The 12,085-nt window shown below is 44.8% G+C and overlaps 1 protein-coding gene across 2 annotated transcripts in view; it reads right to left on the bottom strand.

Annotated features, from left to right (window-relative positions):
- unc5ca (unc-5 netrin receptor Ca) overlaps positions 1–12,085 on the bottom strand; it is a 308,049-nt gene that overhangs the window by 28,694 nt on the left and 267,270 nt on the right. For both annotated transcript variants that reach the window (XM_045707149.2, XM_045707150.2), the window contains 2 exons: positions 9,567–9,914; positions 2,506–2,593 (listed from right to left, as the gene is read on the bottom strand). In XM_045707149.2, the coding sequence (XP_045563105.1) occupies positions 2,506–2,593; positions 9,567–9,914 (436 nt within the window). The remainder of the gene's footprint in view (positions 1–2,505; positions 2,594–9,566; positions 9,915–12,085) is intronic.

Below are 12,085 nucleotides of genomic sequence, written 5' to 3'. Positions count from 1 at the left end.
GTTTTGGTACCCTTCCCCAGATCTCTGCCTCGACACAATCCTGTCTCTGAGCTCTACGGACAATTCCTTTGATCTCATGGCTTGGTTTTTGCTCAGACATGCGCTGTCAACTGTGGGACCTTACAGTGGGTATAGAAAGTCACCACCCTCTTTCAAAATGTTCACCTTTTGTTACCTTACAGCCTGAAATGAAGACACATAAAATGTGACTTTTTTTTGTGTTATTTACACACAGTAACCCAAAATATTCAAGTTTAAAAAAAAACTCAAGTAAAATACGCTTGTTGGATAAGTGAACCCCCCCTTAGAATTGCAATTGCAAACTTGCTGAGGTATAACCAACCACCTTCCAGATCACAAATCAAGCTAATTGGCTTCCATCGGTGATCAATTGTATTGACTTTGATTAGTTCAGAATAAAACCAGTTGTTCATAGAGGACTCCCCTGCTTAGTTCTGCAATTAAAAGCACAAGTCAGGGGATGGATGTACAAATATTTCAAAGGCTTTGTCTATCCTTTAGAGCACAGTTAAGACCATTATAAAGAATTGGTTAAGGTGTATGGCACCACCCAGACCCTGTACAGATTAGGCTGTCCCTCCAAACTGGATGACCAGGCAAGGAGGAGACTGATGAGAGGCTACCAAGAAGCCAATGGCGACTGTGAAGGAGACAAAGACTGGTCAATGTGTGCATGTGACCACAATATCACAAGTGTTCCACAAATCTGGCCTCTATGAGAGGTGGCAAGAACAAAAAAACACTCCTCAAAAAAAGCCACTATCAAGTCTCGTTTGAGCTTTGCCAAAAAGCACATTGTAAATTCCAAGGCCAAGTGGTAAAAGGTCATATGGTCAGATGAGACCAAAATTGACCTTTTTGTCCTAAACGTAAAACAATATGTCTGGCGAAAACCCAATATATTTTACCACCCAGAGAACACCATGCCAACAGTAAAGCATGGCGGTGGTAGCGCCCAGTTGTGGGGTGTTTCTCTTCGGCAGGGACTGGATAGGATAGAAGGGAAAATGGAAAGTGCAAAATACCGACAGATTCTTGTCCTTGAGTGGCCGAGTCAGAGCCCCGACGTAAATCCCATCAAGAATCTGTGGAATGACTTGATGAGTGCAGTCCATGAGCGGTCACCATATAATTTGACTGAGCTTCAACAATTCTACAGGGAAGAATGGGAAAATATTGCACAGTCTAGATGTGCAAAGTTAGTAGAGACGTATTCAAAGAGACTCATGGCTGTAATTCAAGCAAAAGGTGGTTCCACCAAGTATTAACTCAGGTGGTGTTCACTTATCCAGATAGAGTATTTTACTGTTTTAATTGTAGATAATTTTCAGAGTTTTTAAAATTTTTCTTTTCACTTGGATATTCTGGGTTACTGTCTGTAAATAAAGCCGGAAAAAAGTCTGATTTTATGTGTTTTCATTTCAGGCTGTAAGGCAACAAAAGGTGAACATTTTCAAAGGGGATGGTGACTTTCTATACCCACTGTAGACAGTTGTGTGTTTTTCCAAATCATGTCCAATCAATTGAATTTACCACAGGTGGACACCAATCAAGTTGTAGAAACATCTCTAGGATGCACCTAAGCTCAATGTCAAGACTCATAGCAAAGGGTCTGAATATTTATGTAAATACGGTATCTGGTTTTTATTTTTAATACATTGGCAAACATTTCTACAAACCTATTTTCTGTTTGTCATTATGGGGTGTAGATTGGTGAGGAAAACATGTAATTTAATACATTTCAGAATAAGGCAGTAACGCAACAAAGTGTGGAAAAAGTCTAGGGGTCTGATTATTTTCCGAATGCACTGTATACACACAGCATCTTTTCTATTAAATTTCTCTTGAGTAGTGGACAAAATGTCTCAAATATGATTGGTACTGAAAATCTGTCTTTTATCTGGGTAATACTGGGATTGGTATCATTGGCGGTGGGTAAGAATACAGGGGCTTAGCTGGTATTGAGCTGCGTATTGGTTGAAGACGGGAGAGTAGAACACAGGACAGGCAGGGAGGCAGGCTGACAGAACAGCCAGGAAGGAAGGCAGGCAGGCTGACAGAACAGCTAGGCAGGAAGGCAGGCAGGCTGACAGAACAGCCAGGCAGGAAGGCTGACAGAACAGGCTGACAGAACAAGCAGGCAGAACAGGCACGCAGGCAGGCTGACAGAATAGGCTGACAGGAAGGCAGGCAGGCTGACAGAATACGCTGACAGGAAGGCAGGCAGGCTGACAGAATAGGTTGACAGGAAGGCAGGCAGGCTGACAGAATAGGCTGACAGGAAGGCAGGCAGGCTGACAGAATACACTGACAGGAAGGCAGGCAGGCTGACAGAATACGCTGACAGGAAGGCAGGCAGGATGACAGAATAGGGTGACAGGAAGGCAGGCAGGATGACAGAATAGGGTGACAGGAAGGCAGGCAGGATGACAGAATAGGGTGACAGGAAGGCCCTGGTGCTGCTGCTGTGCTAATGGAGCTCACCTCATGCTGTCCTTCCTGTGCACCGTCACGTACATCTCATACACACGACCCTGAGGAACAGCACCCGCTGGCACCAGCAAGCTCACACCTGCAGGAGGGAGGGAGGGAGGGAGGGAGGGAGGAGGAGGAGGAGAGTGAGGGAGGGAGGGAGGGAGGGAGGGAGGGAGGGAGGGAGGGAGGAGGAGGAGGAGAGTGAGGGAGGGAGGGAGGGAGGGAGGGAGGGAGGGGAGGAGGAGGAGGAGGAGGAGAGTGAGGGAGAGCGAGCGAGCGAGAGCGCGAAGAGAGAGGGAGAGGGAGAAAGAGCAAGAGCGTGGAGAGAGAGGGAGAAAGAGCGAGAGCGTGGAGAGAGCGAGAACGCAGAGAGAGAGGAAGAGAAGGAGTGACAGGGAGCAAGAAAAAGTGAGAGAAGGAGATAGAGAGAGCGAGAGAGGGATAGAGAGGGAGAGAGAGTAAGAGAAGGAGAGGGAGAAAGAGAAACAGAGAAAGCACAAGTCAGGTCATTAAGTCACACCGCAGGCTGGACTGCTGAAAACAACACAGACTGGGCTGGGTGAGAGGCACACATCCACATCAACTATATACCCACACCCCCACATTAAATATCTCAAGTGGCCAACAAACAGGCCTCCTCTTGGTCCCAGTAGCCACTTATCAGGCTTTTAGCCTGTGTCTGTGATTTGGACTCATTTGGACACAAGGCTGTTTCCTATGTGACTGTTCCTCCTCTTTGTCCAAGTAGCCACTTATCAGGCTTTTAGCCTGTGTCTGATTTGCACTCATTTGGACACAGGGCTGTTTCCTATGTGACTGTTTACTGTGTTCAGTCCCTCCAGCAGGGAGTGAGGCTCTCATCCAATCAATAATTCCCCAGGTCGCTGTGGGGAGCGCTCAAGAGGGTGACATTTGCACTGTTCCCCTGTGCCTCCAGCCAAACACTTACTACAACTAAAGGGGAACTAAAGTGTCAGTGAGTGGGAACACAAGGAACACTCCAACCCAAGAAGAAAGGACACTAGGCTGTGGCATGTGTTGACAGAGCTGCACAGGAGAACAGAGGTTCAATTAAACCCTACATCAATACTGCTGGCCAGCTTGATTAGGCTCTTATGTGGAAGTATGACTGCATATCATGTTGGGTAACACTGCTCTCAAACCTGTGTAGTAACACTGTACTTACACCAAAATGTAACACATATATATATTTAAGCAATAAGGCACGAGAGGGTGTGGTATACAACCAATATACCACGGCTAAGGGCTGTTCTTAGGCACGATGCATTGCTGAGTGCCTGGACACAGCCCTTAGCCGTTATATATTGGCCATATATCACAAACCCCAGAGGTGCCTTATTGCTATTATAAACTGGTTACCAACGTAATTAGAGCAGTAAAAATGTATGTTTTGTCATACCCATGGTATACGCTCTGATATACCATGACTGTCAGCCAATCAGCATTCAGGGCTCGAACTGCCCAGTTTATAAATATATGTAAAACATATTGTTACATAGCTCATTAGTAATTGTGTTTTAACTGCATATAAAACAGTTGAATATTTAATTTTTTTAGTTAAAGGGACTTCCTTCCACTTGTGTTAAAAACAAGTACTGCCCAAACTTCATCACTAGGAGCAATTAACCAAATACTATGTCACAACAATGTTATTATTGTAGTAATTAGGCGACATTGTTACAACACAGGCAGAGCAAAGTAAAGTATTCTAGAACAGTTGTCTATGCTCGTTACTGGACATCGAATGTAATGCAATGAGTGTTCTCTCTTCTCTGTCCCCAGGGCAGGTGTTGGGAACAGCTCCCAAACTGCCTATCACTTACCCTGTGCCATTATAACATGACGAAAACTAACTCAAACACAACACTAAAGGGACAAACCGGATTGAATCATCACATTCATTGTGTTTAATCAACTCCAAGCCACAATCCCATTTACTTGGCCCTAATCGGAGCTAATACTCTAATGGCCCAGGCGGGGGCAGCCCCTAGGAACCTTCTATAAGTGGACTGTATTTCATCTCCCCAAGGATCCACAGTCATGTATGTCTGAATCCCAAATGGAATCCCATGCATGAGGCATGAGCTGGGATCTGGCGCAGTTTTAGCGTTAGTGCTAGGAAAAAAATACAAAATAAAAGTGCACCCCTTTGGGTCCCCAGGACCAGGACCAGAACCAAAACCAGGACCAGGACCAGGACCAGAACCAGAACCAGAACCAGGACCAGAACCAGGACCAGAACCAAAACCAGAACCAGGACCAGGACCAGAACCAGAACCAGAACCAGGACCAGAACCAGGACCAGGACCAGGACCAGAACCAAAACCAGAACCAGGACCAGAACCAGGACCAGAACCAGAAAACACTGTTACGGTAAAGTGATCAGGACAGACTATCAATAACATCCAATATAGTAGGCTACGTGAATAAGTCTACTACAGTAAAGTGATCAGGACAGACTATCAATAACATCCAATATAGTAGGCTACGTGAATTAGTCTACTACGGTACAGTGAGCTGACGCAGTACTGGCAACATGGCAACTGTTACACCTCAGTCAGCTACAGTTACCTCTCAATGTGCTTCCGAAACAGCGACTGATTAGCTTTACATGTCTCCAGCCAGCTATCGGCTTTCATGTCATTCATTAAGCAGGTTGCCATGTTCTCCATCTGCTGGCAAACCCGTCACTCCCTTTGAATTAGCTCTTCCATTCATCACCTCGGGATGGGGAGGAATTCCTCCCTGACACAGAGATTTATGTGGCAGATTTTGACATTGCATTGAGAATGGATGGTGGTGCCATACAGACTTGCCGTCAGCAGCTGCTGAGAGCAGAGAATAGCATTCAGGTGCCAAAGAGGAGGTAAGTCAGTTATGCAGCCTGCTGACAATATCACCAACCTGAAACTCTGTCAACACGCTGGCAATTCAATACAGTACTGAAACACTCAACAACTGTCAGTTCAATACAGAACTGAAACACTGTCAACGAACTGTCAATTCAATACAGTACTGAAACACTGTCAACGAACTGTCAATTCAATACAGTACTGAAACACTGTCAACAAACTGTCAATTCAATACAGTACTGAAACACTGTCAACGAACTGTCAATTCAATACAGTACTGAAACACTGTCAACGAACTGTCAGTTCAATACAGAACTGAAACACTGTCAACGAACTGTCAATTCAATACAGTACTGAAACACTCAACAACTGTCAGTTCAATACAGAACTGAAACACTGTCAACGAACTGTCAATTCAATACAGTACTGAAACACTGTCAACGAACTGTCAATTCAATACAGTACTGAAACACTGTCAACGAACTGTCAGTTCAATACAGTACTGAAACACTGTCAATGAACTGTCAGTTCAATACAGTACTGAAACACTGTCAACGAACTGAGAGAAATAGTAATGGCGTGTTTTGTAGACACTAACTCCGCCATGGTTCGTTGGACAAAGCCAATGAGAAAAATGAATGGCGTTTTGGGATAAACACTGAAAATAAGGTCCTTGGTAAAAACAGGCTTAGGAGATCTTATACATTTTGTTCTATGAAATAATCTTCATCAGTCACTTTTTGCGTATTTTGAAGAATTTAAGTAATTTAAAAAAACACAATTTCATAATTCATAAAGGTCATGTTAACTGGCTGCTATTACCTCAGAACAAAACATAAAGACTTCATAATTCATAAAGGTCATGTTAACTGACTGATATTACCTCAGAACAAAACATAACGACTTCATAATTCATAAAGGTCATGTTAACTGACTGATATTATCTCAGAACAAAACATAAAGACTTCATAATTCATAAAGGTCATGTTAACTGACTGCTATTACCTCAGAACAAAACATAAAGACTTCATAATTCATAAAGGTCATGTTAAATGGCTGATATTACCTCAGAACAAAACATAAAGACTTCATAATTCATAAAGGTCATGTTAACTGGCTGCTATTACCTCAGAACAAAACATAAAGACTTCATAATTCATAAAGGTCATGTTAACTGACTGCTATTACCTCAGAACAAAACATAACGACTTCATAATTCATAAAGGTCATGTTAACTGACTGCTATTACCCCAGAACAAAACATAAAGACTTCATAATTCATAAAGGTCATGTTAACTGACTGCTATTACCTCAGAACAAAACATAAAGACTTCATAATTCATAAAGGTCATGTTAACTGGCTGCTATTACCTCAGAACAAAACATAACGACTTCATAATTCATAAAGGTCATGTTAACTGGCTGCTATTACCTCAGAACAAAACATAAAGACTTCATAATTCATAAAGGTCATGTTAACTGACTGCTATTACCTCAGAACAAAACATAACGACTTCATAATTCATAAAGGTCATGTTAACTGACTGCTATTACCTCAGAACAAAACATAAAGACTTCATAATTCATAAAGGTCATGTTAACTGACTGCTATTACCTCAGAACAAAACATAAAGACTTCATAATTCATAAAGGTCATGTTAACTGACTGCTATTACCTCAGAACAAAACATAAAGACTTCATAATTCATAAAGGTCATGTTAACTGACTGCTATTACCTCAGAACAAAACATAAAGACTTCATAATTCATAAAGGTCATGTTAACTGGCTGATATTACCTCAGAACAAAACATAAAGACTTCATAATTCATAAAGGTCATGTTAACTGGCTGCTATTACCTCAGAACAAAACATAAAGACTTCATAATTCATAAAGGTCATGTTAACTGGCTGATATTACCTCAGAACAAAACATAACGACTTCATAATTCATAAAGGTCATGTTAACTGGCTGCTATTACCTCAGAACAAAACATAACGACTTCATAATTCATAAAGGTCATGTTAACTGACTGCTATTACCTCAGAACAAAACATAAAGACTTCATAATTCATAAAGGTCATGTTAACTGACTGCTATTACCTCAGAACAAAACGTATAAGATCTCCTAAGCCGGTGTTAACCTCAGACCTAATTCCTGAACAAACCAGAGGTAAGTTATTTCCGGGTTTTAGGACTACAAGCTCTATACTATCAACAAACTGTCCATTCAATACTGAAATATGAACTGATGAGTGGCATCTAAACTGAGTATCTAAGAGTTAGAGAGGGTGTCCCTAATGAGAGAAAATAGGCACTGACAGGGGGGCGGCATGGAGGCATGATGGCAGGGTGGCATGATGACAGGGTGGCAGGGTGGCAGGGGGGCGGCATGGAGGCATGATGGCAGGGTGGCATGATGACAGGGTGGCAGGGTGGCACGATGGCAGGGTGGCATGATGGCAGGGTGGCATGGTAGCAGGGTGACAGGGGGGCATGATAGCAGGGTGGCATGGCAGGGTGACAGGGGGGCATGATGGCAGGGTGGCATGGCAGGGTGACAGGGGGGCAGGGTGGTGGCATGGCAGGGTGGCATGATGACAGGGTGGTGGCATGGCAGGGTGGCATGATGGCAGGGTGACAGGGGGGCAGGGTGGTGGCATTGCATGGTGGCATGAAGACAGGGTGGTGGCATGGCAGGGTGGCATGATGGCAGGGTGACAGGGGGCAGGGTGACAGGGTGATGGCATGGCAGGGTCGCATGATGGCAGGGTGGCATGGTGACAGGGTGGCATGGTGGCAGGGTGCCATGGTGGGAGGGTGGCATGGTGGCAGGGTGGTGGCATGGCAGAGTGACATGATGGCAGGGTGGCATGGTGGCAGGGTGGTGGCATAGCAGGGTGGCATGATGGCAGGGTGATAGTGTGGCAGGGTGGCATGGTGGCATGATGGCAGGGTGGTGCATGGCAGAGTGACATGATGGCAGGGTGGCAGGGTGGTGGCATGGCAGGGTGGTGGCATGGTGGCAGGGTGGTGGCATGGCAGGGTGGCATGATGGCAGGGTGATATGGTGGCAGGGTGGCAGGGTGGCATGATGGCAGGGTGGCAGGGTGGCGGGCAAGAGTCTCACAGGCCTTTATACACTTATGCTATTTGATGTGGAGAAGATAGAATCACAATAATCACACACTCATAGTGAGTCCTAAACCAGATCCATTAGAAGGTCTAGAATAGAAGCTTCATTTACAGTACTTAAAGAACAACAGAAAACAGTACGCCTGATTGACACTTTAGGGCCAAACTGTACTGGACTTTGCTGTACTGGGCTGGCCTGGTATCTACACATCCACCTGTTATAAAGTGTGACTCAGTCATTAGTTTTGGGCTCAGAGAAATGACAGTACCACTGGGCTTCTGCATCGCTTACTCTGAGGTTTAGGCTGGGTATCTGTAAAGCACTTAACTGTTGATGTAAAAAGTTGATCATATATTCTGATGCCTAGACTCTTTACCTCTATAGATATCTAACCATACCACTCCAGTATCCCTGCATATTGTAAATATGGTATTGGCACCGACCATGGAACTGACCCGGTATATAACTACTGACCTGACCCTGTATATTGCTACTGACCCTGGAACTGACCCTGTATATAGCTATACTGACCCTGGTACTGACCCTGTATATAGCTACTGATCCTGGAACTGCCCCTGTATATAGCTATACTGACCCTGGAACTGACCCTGTATATAGCTATACTGACCCTGGAACTGCCCCTGTATATAGCTACTGACCCTGGAACTGACCCTGTATATAGCTACTGACCCTGGTACTGACCCTGTATATAGCTACTGACCCTGGAACTGCCCCTGTATATAGCTACTGACCCTGGAACTGACCCTGTATATAGCTACTGACCCTGGTACTGACCCTGTATATAGCTACTGACCCTGGAACTGACCCTGTATTTAGCTACTGACCCTGGAACTGCCCCTGTATATAGCTTACATACTTTCTAGTGTTCTTCTTATTTATATTTCTCATGTGTCTTTGTTCTATTTGACTTTTTTATAAATGTTTTATTGTACTACTGCATTGTTGGGAAAGAGCAAGAAAAGGCATTTCACTGTACTAGTGCACGTGACAATAAACACTTGAAACAGGGCTTGATAAAATACATTTGATTGATTGAGTACCTGAGTTGGGCACAATGAGGTGTCCTCCCTGGGAGTTGAAGGATCCTGCGGCGGTGCAGGAGGGGTCTCGGGTCCGAGCCAGGCTCTGGTTACGCAGGTTCATGTTCTCACTGTCCAGCAGGGACTGGGTGACCTTAGGGGACAGCTTGGAGGAAAAGTCAGACAGGTCTTCCGAGGGAGTGACCAGGCCAGAGGAGTTGTACACCTTGATCTTCAGGTTGGGCAGGGGGTCCAGGAGGGGCGAGTTGGTCATGGGGATCTTGTCGGACACGTCGTGCAGGGCGTAGACGGGGCCGCGGTACATGGCCGCAGCGTTGGTCAGGTCCGGGGGAGCGGTCAGCAAGTCAGCTGGGGGTAAGAGGTCAGTGATGATTGGATAATACGTTTTGTCAAATTCCAAATTTACATTTAACAAAATGTGTTATTTAGCCGTGTAAATCAATAACAAATTATGTTCACAATAATAACCTGGTTGATCAAGAACAGACTGCATCAGGAAGTCTGTACCATAGGTTTATATTTAGGAATTATTGTCTCAAAATGTCTAATCACACAATGGGTCAAATGATTCAGTTACATTACTTTACAAGACTTATTGGATGAGGCATTTTCTGTACAGGGGACTTTTATTAAGAGCCCCGACACTCGGTCTGAACATTAACACTGATTGCTAATTAATATGCAGCTCGTTAGCATGCCACAACAGACACACCTGCTCTGAATGTGGCAGTTGATTACGCTCTGGGTTAAAGTTTCCCCTAGGTACAGATCTAGGATTAGCTTCCCCTCCCCTAATTCTAACATTAACCATTAGTGAACATGTAATCAAATGGCTACCCAGACTATTTGCATTGCCACCCGCCCCCACCCCCTCTTCTACGCTGCTGCTACTCTCTGTTATTATCTATGCATAGTCACTTTAATAACTCTACCTACATGTACATATTACCTCGACGAACCGGTGCCCCAGCACACTGACTCTGTACTGGTACCCCTGTATATGGCCTCGCTATTGTTATTTACTGCTGCTCTTTAACTATTTGTTATTCTTATCGCTTACTTTTTTTGAGGTATTTTCTTAAAACTGCATTGTTGGTTATGGGCTTGTAGATAAGCATTTCACTGTAAGGTCTACTACACCTGTTGTATTCGGCGCATGTGACAAATAACATTTGATTTGATTTGATTTAGTGGTGAAAATGCAAAACGGACCTAAGATCAGCGTCTAGGGGCAACTTCACCCTACACCGTTAAACCTGAAAAAGCAGAGCCTCCATAAGAAGGCTTCCATCTTTTATCTACTTCACCTGTGGTACAGTATATGGAACACACTTGCAGGTTCAACATAATTGTTTTCATTGAAATACAATAGTTGCTCTTGAATGAGATTGCCTAACTCAGTGGAACCAATGCAATAGTCCCAAAGGTGCAAACTCTGACCATGAGGCACTACAGAGACTTGATGAAACGCTGAAAGCATTAGAAACCAGGTATGATCTCATAAAGCACTGAACATTCATTAAACATCAATTCCTTTGTCTGAGTCTGTTAGTCTATGGTTCCATCCATCATCTTTGGCAAGATACGGACAAAAGACACTGACAGCGTACCAAATAGCACCCTATTCCCTATGTAGTGCACTGCTTCCATATGGGTCCTGGTGAAAAGTAGTGCACTACATAGGGAATAGGGTGCCATTTGGGACGTAACAGCTAATAATCCTGTTTCCATTCACAGTAGGAGCTCGTCCACTACTTTAGTTTGTTTGTGAAACCCTGCACACCGTTCTGACCCTCACCATCCCTCCCCTCCTCCCTCCCTTACTCTCGTCCCTCACCAGCCCTCACCTCCTCTCTCCCTTACTCTCCTCCCTCACATCCCTCTCCTCCCTCACAATCCCTCCCCTCCTCCCTCCCTTACTCTCCTCCCTCCCTCACCATCCCTCCCCTTCCTCCCTCCCCATCCCTCCCTTCCTCTCTCCCCTCACCTCCCTTGTTTCCTCCCTCCCGCTCTCGTTTCCTCCCTCATTTCCTCTCTCAATATCCCTGCCTTCTGTCCTCTCCTTCACCATCACTCTGTGACTCTCCCTTACTCTCCTCCCTCCCTCACCATCCCATCCCTCCCTTTCTCTCATCACTCCCTTCCTCTCCTCCCTCACCATCCCTCCCCTCCCTTCCTGTCTCCTCTCACCTTCTCCCTTGTTTCCTCCCTCCCTCTCTTGTGTCCTCCCTCATTTCCTCCCTCAATATCCCTGCCTTCTGTCCTCTCCTTCACAATCACTCTGTCTCTGTACTCCTCCAGCCAGCTCATCTTTCCGCCAATTCACACCCACTGAAATGTAATTAACAGGCAACAGCCTGCCAAGTGCTTGATGGAAGAGGAAGGCGAAAACGGAATTCTTTATTAATATTAACCTGAGATGAGCCTTCACCAGCGGATTGACATCCTGATGGTCTGCTGATGAAATGTCACCGGGCCCTCAAACACACACACACACACACACACACACACACACACAC

The sequence above is a fragment of the Salmo salar genome, chromosome 24 (genome assembly GCF_965601325.2).
Source record: "Salmo salar chromosome 24, fSalSal1, whole genome shotgun sequence".
Taxonomy (NCBI): Eukaryota; Metazoa; Chordata; class Actinopteri; order Salmoniformes; family Salmonidae; genus Salmo; species Salmo salar.
Note: the sequence above shows the minus strand (reverse complement) of the source record. Positions and strands in the feature narration are given on the sequence as shown.